Here is a 9214-nt window from a genome sequence, read left to right as displayed (position 1 = left end):
TTGTGCAAAAACTGGTCAGTTAAAAGGATGGTAGGATAAATTTCTAAGGGAAATTTTTTTTCTACAGCTTTGCCATTATGCACAGAATTCTATGACGGTCTGGTTAAATAGACATTTCTGCTTATTTCCTGTTTAGGCTTAAGCTTTTTAACAGACTTAACTAGACTGCGAAACAAACTTGAAGGCCTCCCTTGACTTTAGCTAGCAGAATTGATATAGGAAATTGCCATTTTTTTCCTTAAAAATTTTCACCTAGAGGTATAAAGCATCTGAAATACATTAAAGTTCTAAAAATTTATAGATTATTTTGAAATTAAGGTTAACTTGAAATATAGGCAAGGGAGACGCTGAGAAATAGGCAATTAAGAAATAATGTAGAAATATCAGATTGAAAGATCTATTGAGACAACTTTTAATTATTGTTTCTTTTTCTTCACTCACATTAATACAGATTGAAACCCCAGAGGTAGACAGAGGAAAGTTGTGATGGTTGTTATTCAACTATGTCAACAGAGTCCCCAGCTTACTCATGGTTTATAAAGGCTAATTGTATCTGCTAAATTGTTACCTGACCTCTGACTACAGGTTCTCTGCCTGGGTCATAGGCATTCAACTTACAGAATTGAACTGAAAGATTCCTTCCTGTACTAGCAAGATACAACTAAAACAGGAAATATTATGATATTATTGACTACTTACTATATGTCATCTTCTCTCCCAACACTTTACAGGTATGAACTCATGTAATATACTAAGGCAGAAAGAAATTTTAAAACTTTCCTAATGTAACAGTGAGTCTGGATTTAATTCCAGGTAGTCTATCTATGCATGCCTAAACTAAATGCAAATATATACATATTTAAATGTAAACACAACATACTCTGAAAAACTCTCTGTATACATCATTTAATGGACAATATGAGAGAAAAATTATGTATCTGTTTACATATGTATAAAATATTTTGAAATGTACACAGAAAACTGATGACATTGGATTCTTAACAGCTCAGACTTGAAGAAGGGCTAGTGGTGCAAGAAGAGATTTACATGTATGGCTTAGAATACCTAAATTTTAAAGTATGCCTGTATATTACTTTCACAAAATGGATGTTAATAAATAAACCTTTAAAAAATAATAAAACTTCAGTAAATTCTAATATGTTAAAAATAATTTAAGTCTATATTTAAAAAGAAAAGCTAAAGACATCCTTGGGGGAATTCAATGTGTTTTATTTTGCCAAGCAAATGATTTCTTTCATGTCCAATTAAACTTTAATGTGATAACTACATTTTGTTTTCTTACACATAATACACATTCACTGTGATGACAGATTCATCATGCTAAAATCTATTCACAAACCTACAATTTGAAAAAAGAAAAGTGCATTTCTAGGAAATTTTATATATAATACAAATGAAAAAAATACTAAATTATTGAATTACCAAACTACACCATATGAAACCAATCAACCACCAGTATTCAGTATACATTAACACTATTTTTGAGAAAGAAAATTTTCTTTACATTTGGCAGAATTTTGTTCAAGAAGAATTTCCATATTTTTTTAAAGTAATAAAAGTATATACAATTTATTAATGGTCACAATAGAAGGTATTAAATAGTAAAAATAATATTATAAAACTAAACACCATATTGTGTATAAGTTTGGGCCTCTGTGAAGCAGGAGAAACTATAATTCGAGAACAATTTTGCTTTAATTCTGTACATAGAAGACATTGATGAGAGGATGGTGTTGACCTTACATTCACATGTGCTGCTATTTGAGTGCGGAGTGGAAAAAAATAAATATAAACCTTTCAGCAGGCAAACCATCTGCATAATAAACTGCTTTAGAGATTATTTCAGAATCACACACATTTGGGAGAATAGCTTAAAAAATGAGTGAAGTCGGTTGTCATTTATGTTGTACATTTTGATGGTTATTTTTGCCACTTAGAGGCCCCCTTATAGAATATCAAAATATACCAACACTTAATTAATAAAGATATTCTTAAATCAATGACCATGCTCTTTTAAACAATATTTTTTTGGTGGCAGTGGTGGCGCTAGGGACTGAATCTAGGGCTCTGCTCATGCAAAGCATGTGGTACAACTGAGCTATACCCACCAGCCCTGATCTTAGTTCTTAAAGTTTTACTCAATATTCTAAATGGCCTTAGTTAGCTTCTTCATGAATTGTTAACTACAAATAAAATTTTTATAGTAGATTCTGAGTAGGTATTTGTTAAGATTCTTGCTTTTACCTGGTAACATAAAAAATATCTTAAAAGTAAATGAAATGAAAAGGTAAAAGCTGTGTTTTTTAAAGGAATATGAGAACATGAGGAATTTCTTATGATTCTCCTGTATAATTTTTAATTTGGATAAAATCATTTTAAATTATTCTAATGAAACTATCCAAACATATAATTAGAACATAATTATTCATTAAAAGCTTGTACGATTACCTTTAAAGGCCACTGAATATATGTATTAACATTTATTTAAAAGAATATTTGAAATGAAAATAAAATAATATGAATGAAGACAGAAATCTTGGATCTTCTTAAAGAATGTTAATTTTGTTTACATTATACTCTTTTTCCTTTTTTGACATAATGAGCACCTCTCCACCACACACATATGAATATAAAAGATACGGTGTGACTGAAAAATCAGTATGATGTGAGATTTTTTTTAAATGAGAATAAATCACAGAACTTGATGATCGAAATTGAAAATTAGCCACATCTGTTATAAATTCTTCATGATAACATTAAAATTTTTATTTTTTTTTCCTTTTTGATGGTTTCACCCCCCATGGAGAAGTTTGATACTTCAAAATGTTTTCTTTTTATATTGTTTAATTTGCCACACAGATAAAAAAATTAGAACCAAAATAGTAATCAATTAAATAATGTAAGATTATATTTAAGTCTATAATAACTTAAATAACTTCCAAACAACTTTTGTCTGGAAGATGAGAACAATATAAACCTACATGTTCCATTGCTTTAACTCCATCAAAGATCTTTAGGGTATAGATTATTCACTTTAGCTTTCTGAAACCAAAGAACCAAGATCAATGACAAGTATCAGCAACTGACAAATTTTACTATCTTAAAAAAAATAGTAATTTCACTGGAAGCATAAACTCATCATTTTCTCTTTATGAATCACTCATGTTTTTAAATAATGCTTAGATGCCCTCTTCCCTGTACATTATCTCTTACATTTCTTCCGATGGCATTCTGTCATGTCACATGCATTTACATGACTTTACCTATATGAAAGTTGTGATCTGGAATTTATTTTCATATGTAAAATCATTGCCAATCAGAAATCTAAACCCCCAAAGTAGGGAAGAAATACCAGTGTTACTACCCTCATTCAATTGAGGAATGTAACAATTCTACTTCTGTAGCTACCACATTGATTTTGAATAAAAGATGAATAAAGATATAAATAAAATCTGGGTTAAGTTAAATATTTATATGCACCATGAGGACCATGACATGTCTACTGCTAGTCAATATCATACACGAAATGCATGCTCATTTCAGTTCATGTAAAACTCACTCTAGGAGTGAGTAATCACCTTTTCTCAGGAATTTTTCATGGGTAAAGAACAAGATTCTTTGCTCAAAATTTGATCATTGAAGACAGAGCATTTGTTACTGGAAGCATAAGCCCCATGTATGAAAACATTACGACTCTGGCAACTGATTTCTCCTGTTTCTACTTTTTCGGCTATTGATGAGAGCCTTTAACTTGCCGTAGTCCCCTCTCAATTTTTGTGATTCTTCCCCCTGTTGATGTTGCTGTCGAGTGTCTTTGCAGTACTGATTGATCATCTGCATTTCTGAGTTGCTGAATGCACCCATGATGTCCTTTGGGTGGAAAGGTAAAGCCCTCACAGAGCTGGCCCAGGTCCACGGTGACCACTTGTCTGTCACAACAGCCACCATTTCTGAATCTAAAACTTTGAAGTTGATCTTGGCTATGGTCTGCTTGAAACTGTTTTCTGTTGCAATGCAGTGATACAGTCCTTGGTCAGAATCTTGAACAGATCGGATCAGGAGTCCTTGTGGAGTGGCTATAATACGCTCATTCAGCTTAACCTAAGAGAAAAACACATAAAAGTTCAAACACACTGAAAACTACATATTTTAAAATGATATGCCTGACATAAAAAAAAATTGACTTTCACAAATTTGGCAAAAACATTGTGTTCTCAGTATAAACAAATTTGTGATCAGTTCCCTTGTCTTTTTTGCATAATAGAAATTGTCAGAAGTACTCAATCTGTTAAAGAGAGGATGAAGGTATTATCCATCTTGGAAAAATAAAGTACATCACCTTTGGATAGAAACCGTTTTATTCAAGTACAGAATTATGGTTGCTTTTGGTATCTGTATCACTGACAACATTATAAAAGGAAGTTCATAGAAAATTTAAAGTATTAATTAATTTCATGGAATTCTTTTCTTCCATTTTTACTGACACACTCACTTACTTGTAAAATTATGAAGCCACTAAAAAAAAGAATTGATTCTTTTTCTTTTGTCAATGAATCAGTATTTTAGATAGAAAAATACATAAGCAAAACCAGAATTTTGAACATTTACACTGCCTTTTGCAATTTCCTAACTATTGCATGTCTAATAATAAACTGGAAGTACATTGTCTTATAAATCTTCCAGGTAGATTTACTTTGGAAGGAAAGGCAATAAAATCAATGGGTTAATATTTAATTACTGTCTAGGCTTAGGCTACAAAATGATAAATGACCAAATATCAGCCAAATGCTTGAAATCCATGTTCTTTAAAGAGTTCCAGCTATAGTGTTCTCCATAAATGAAGACCTAAAAATCTACCACAAACATGGCAAGATGTTACTTGCCATATGTACTGTGGAATGTTCTTTCCCTAAGGGAAAAAAAAATCTGACCAAAATCAAAGAGGCAATGTATGAGAAATATTTTTCTAAATGATAAAATTCTGCTAAAATAGACATTTTATTATTAATGAGGTTTAAACCAAAGACTGATAGTTTTGGATAAAATGTAACCATCACAAAAGTAAAAGTGTAGTAATGAAAGGTGGACAATAGAAATAGAATGGAGATAGAAAAGAGAGAATGGTTACAAAGAGATACTGAAACTATTTGACATTAATTACAATTTGAAGTTTAATTGTGCCTCAAAAATGATTTACAATGACGACATGTATTTGAGAATTAATGAAAAGAAAAGAAAGTCTTTCCTATATGTGCAAAATTGAAAAACATTTCTTGAGGCCAATATGATAATATCCATAAAACATGCCCATAATATTTATTGCAGCAATTTATTTTCTAGAGATTTATGTAGAAACTATATTCTCACAAATATGCATATACTTGTTTATGTATTACTTTTGATAAGAAAACAAAACAAAACATAACCTAACTAGTAGATGACTCAGGTATATTCATACAATGAAATATTCTTCAGTAAAAACAAACAAACAAACAAACAAACAAAAAACCAGGGTAGCTCCACATGTATTGACATTGAAGTGTGTGTGTGTGTGTGTGTGTGTGTGTGTGTGTGTGTGTGTGTGTACTTTAGGCTACAGAGCATATTTGGAGGAATATATAATATAATGGGTGAATCTATTACTCTTTATAACCTTTTATACTCTGAAAAGTAGAAATAAGCATTAAAGTGGAAGAAGATGTTTGGTTCTTACTTTATGCTTTTCAATATGAACTATTAGAATTTTGCTTCTTGGGCTTTTATCATTTCTGCTACTTGAAAAGAGTTCAATTTTTATACATCAGTAATATGAGAAATAAGCATATGTTGTCTTGAAATAGTAAGAATCAGGATAATTTAATAAGTTCTTAAGGGTTTATTTAAGTTAGAAATATGTAGAACGAGGCTCTGCTTAAATTATGAATGGTTTCATGGTTATTAAATTATTAATTAAATTGATTACTTTTTATCAAAATCTTAAATTATTCTATTCTTGCTTTGCAATTGAAAGATAAAACAAAATAGTAATAGTTCAGTCCACATTCTTGAGCATTCTGAAATAAAATAAATTTAAACCATACATTCCATTTTAAATTTTATCATTAATTTCTATGGTATATATTAAATGTACTATTAAATAAAATAAAAATCTTTTATCCATTTTAGGTAATACTTGTTTGAAGATTAGTTACCTAATTTGTATATGTTCATAAGGACATTTTCTGGAAGGACTGTGCATGCCCTAGCCTATGTACTCTTTCTATATGGTAATCATCATTACACATGTGATTTCTAACCCAGGATACTTTGCAAGGCAATTATGATTATACTCCCATATCCATTCAAAATAATTTAAGATTAATTAGACTATAGAAATCCTAAGACTTGTTGAATGACACATTTTACAGCAAAAAAATAGACCTCAAAATAATTTTTAATTTAAAAAAGTTGTAATTATTATAGAATTCCAGGGAAAGCAGGATCTCTTAAGTACATCTAGAGCATCTTCAGATAATTAAATGTCCTCTTATGTAAGTGGTTACTGGTCTATGTTTAATATTCCAGTAACAAAGGATACAGAATTCACTAAGCTACTCATAGCTCTTTTGGATACAGAAGTCTGAAAACTGCAAAGTATATGCCTGTATGCAAACTAGCATTTCAGTAAAATAGATGCAAACCTGTTCTATAGCTTGTGAGGACATACATTTTACATAGCCTTAATTAACTTCATATGTACAAGTAAATTTGCCCACAACAGAAGAATACGCACCAGTGCAGGAAGCTCCATTCCCCCCCTGGCTCCATCAGACTTTTTGGTGCACTAACAATGGAATAATTTAGACTACCCTAAGCTTTTATGTACATACATTTTTTTCTTCTTTTCATTTGTCAGAACAACATGACGTCAGTATTACGGAATTCATTGTTTACAATATATCACTGTATGCCATTTTACAATGCCTCTATTTTAAAACAGTTCTTTTCAATCAGTGAAATGTTATAGTAAGTGTCCTTTTATTTGAAAATTTGGACTTTTTTCCCATATCACTAAATAAAGGAAATGGTCTCATAAACAATGATTTCATATATCGCCTGAGTGAATCACAAGTTATGAATAATAAATCGATGGAAACATTACTGCAGAAAAGAAAACTGCTCTTTACCATGGGTTATAGTTTGGTGTAATTCATTGTTGAGGAATATTGAACTATTTTTAAAGCCCTTTTTATCTTTTGAGTCATACAAAGGTGCATTTGTGTGAGAACTTGACTTCTGGATTTGAACACATTTTGCTTCTTTTAAAAATGCTTCCTCGAATCAACACCACTGTCTTAGTGTCCAAGCTCTTGTTTCAGTCACTGTGTTAGAGAGGTGGGCAGGCAGAAAGACAGGTTTTCTAATTAATCTATCAATTCTAAGGACAAAAGATTTTAAAGAAGGTGGCACTTGTCATCCAGATGACATAAAAAGATGCTCATATGTCTTTTCTTTTTCACTTGATCTGCATCTCACTGAGGGATGCTGATTTAATGTTCCTTGCAAAGCCCTGATTGATTGCTGCTGGGCTGCATTACTCACCTCTTTCCTCCTGTCTTTGTCTTTCTGTAGCAACCACTTGATAGATGCCTGTGGAGACTTGGGGGCACACTCAAGGAAAGTGGTGTTATTTTTTACTCCGTACTGAACAATTTCAGCTGCATTTCGATATGCTGAAGAGCAAAAAGAAAAGAAAGAACACAACAGAATTTAGAGCACACTTTTCAATATTGATCTCTGAAAAACTGTGATTAAATATGGCAGACAACAGAGGTGATGATAATCACTTAACAGGCAAACAAGTAGACAGTGTTTCCCAATTCTGTTCAATGTCAAGAAAAAGAAAAGTTAATCAAGGCTATGTTGGTGAGGGAATCAAGGTTTGCTCAGGAAATAACCTACACCAAGGTCATACTTAACATCACTTTGCACGCTTTCTTATCACAACATTGTTGTCAGTTTGTTTGTTCTCAGCTGAGCAAACTGAGGCTGTGAGTTATGAGGCCATACTAAAACTAGGCTTGTCCCTCCCCCAAACTCATATTCAGTATGCAATGGAGAAAATTCAAGAGCACAGGAAAAGGGCAGAAACTATAGCGTGGCTCTAGTTAAATGCAATGGCTGAAAACATGGTCCTTAGAATCAGAGGAACAGGAGTAAAATCCTGACTTCACCTCTATTGAAACATGTTACTCCATCTCTCTATTCCTTTGTTTTACTCAATTCTAAAACATGGGTTATAGTATTTTTTCACTTTTAATAAAAGTATTAAATTAGGCAAAGCATTTAACATAATCATGTGGTAGTTGAAACTTGAACAGAATCTTCATAAAGCAGGGATAACAATAGATTCTACTTTGGTATAGTTTTTGAACACTGAGTAAGATAAGTACTAAACTCAGGTTCTGATTCAAGTCATCCTCAGTGTTTACCAGCACCTCCACTGCCACTGTTCTGACACTGTAACAACTGCTGTCATGAATGGGAATGACTTTCCTTAAAATGAAAGGCCTTGACCTAATGCATTGTTCCCCTTACTGAAATGTGATGTGAAATTCTGATTTATTTACCAACTTTGACCATAGTTCACTTTAAATACCTTTTAGGTTAAATCCTCTGCATTGGGTCAGTGGATTTCCATGTCTCACATCTTGCCTTCGGCTCCTCCTGTAGGTGCAGAAATGTGTCAAAAGTGACTTAAAATTATCTTTGCAATTGTACCACGTTCTAAACATTTCATTTTTATTTTACAAACTTTTGATTTTATTAAAAATGCTTGATTAGCTGATGCAGGTATCTGACATGTCTCATTTAATACATCAATGTTTGGATGAGTACTAATCCTTACTTTTCAATCTGAATAAATTCTATCCCTCTTCATCTACCATTTATGGTGGAATGGCTATGGGTTTTCTTTTATATGCATTTTCTGGGTTAATACTAGGTTTCATAATTGAGCATATAAACTTTTATTTTAGGGTCATTCATTCAAAATTTTCTAAAATGTTTCCTTCAAGGCATAAACTCACTGCTATTTTCCTTTTATGAAGGGCAGAATATACTTGTCTTACAAAGGTTAACACTTTAAAGATTATTAAAACTTTTCTCAAACAGGTGATATGGCAATAAAACAAACATTTAATATAAAGGTAAA

At 31.7% G+C, this 9214-nt stretch overlaps 1 protein-coding gene across 1 annotated transcript in view; it reads right to left on the bottom strand.

The window, feature by feature from the left end:
- Positions 1 to 1209: 1209 nt before the first annotated feature.
- The window catches only part of Sema3c (semaphorin 3C), a 159499-nt gene continuing 151494 nt past the window's right edge, over positions 1210 to 9214 (bottom strand). Inside the window, exons 16-18 of the mRNA XM_005340671.5 lie at positions 8660 to 8727; positions 7603 to 7733; positions 1210 to 4122 (exon numbers count right to left, since the gene is read on the bottom strand). Of these exons, the coding sequence (XP_005340728.1) occupies positions 3709 to 4122; positions 7603 to 7733; positions 8660 to 8727 (613 nt within the window). The 3' untranslated portion in view covers positions 1210 to 3708. The remainder of the gene's footprint in view (positions 4123 to 7602; positions 7734 to 8659; positions 8728 to 9214) is intronic.

This window comes from Ictidomys tridecemlineatus, chromosome 2 (genome assembly GCF_052094955.1).
Source record: "Ictidomys tridecemlineatus isolate mIctTri1 chromosome 2, mIctTri1.hap1, whole genome shotgun sequence".
Classification (NCBI taxonomy): Eukaryota; Metazoa; Chordata; class Mammalia; order Rodentia; family Sciuridae; genus Ictidomys; species Ictidomys tridecemlineatus.
This window is presented reverse-complemented; position numbering and strand designations above follow the sequence as displayed.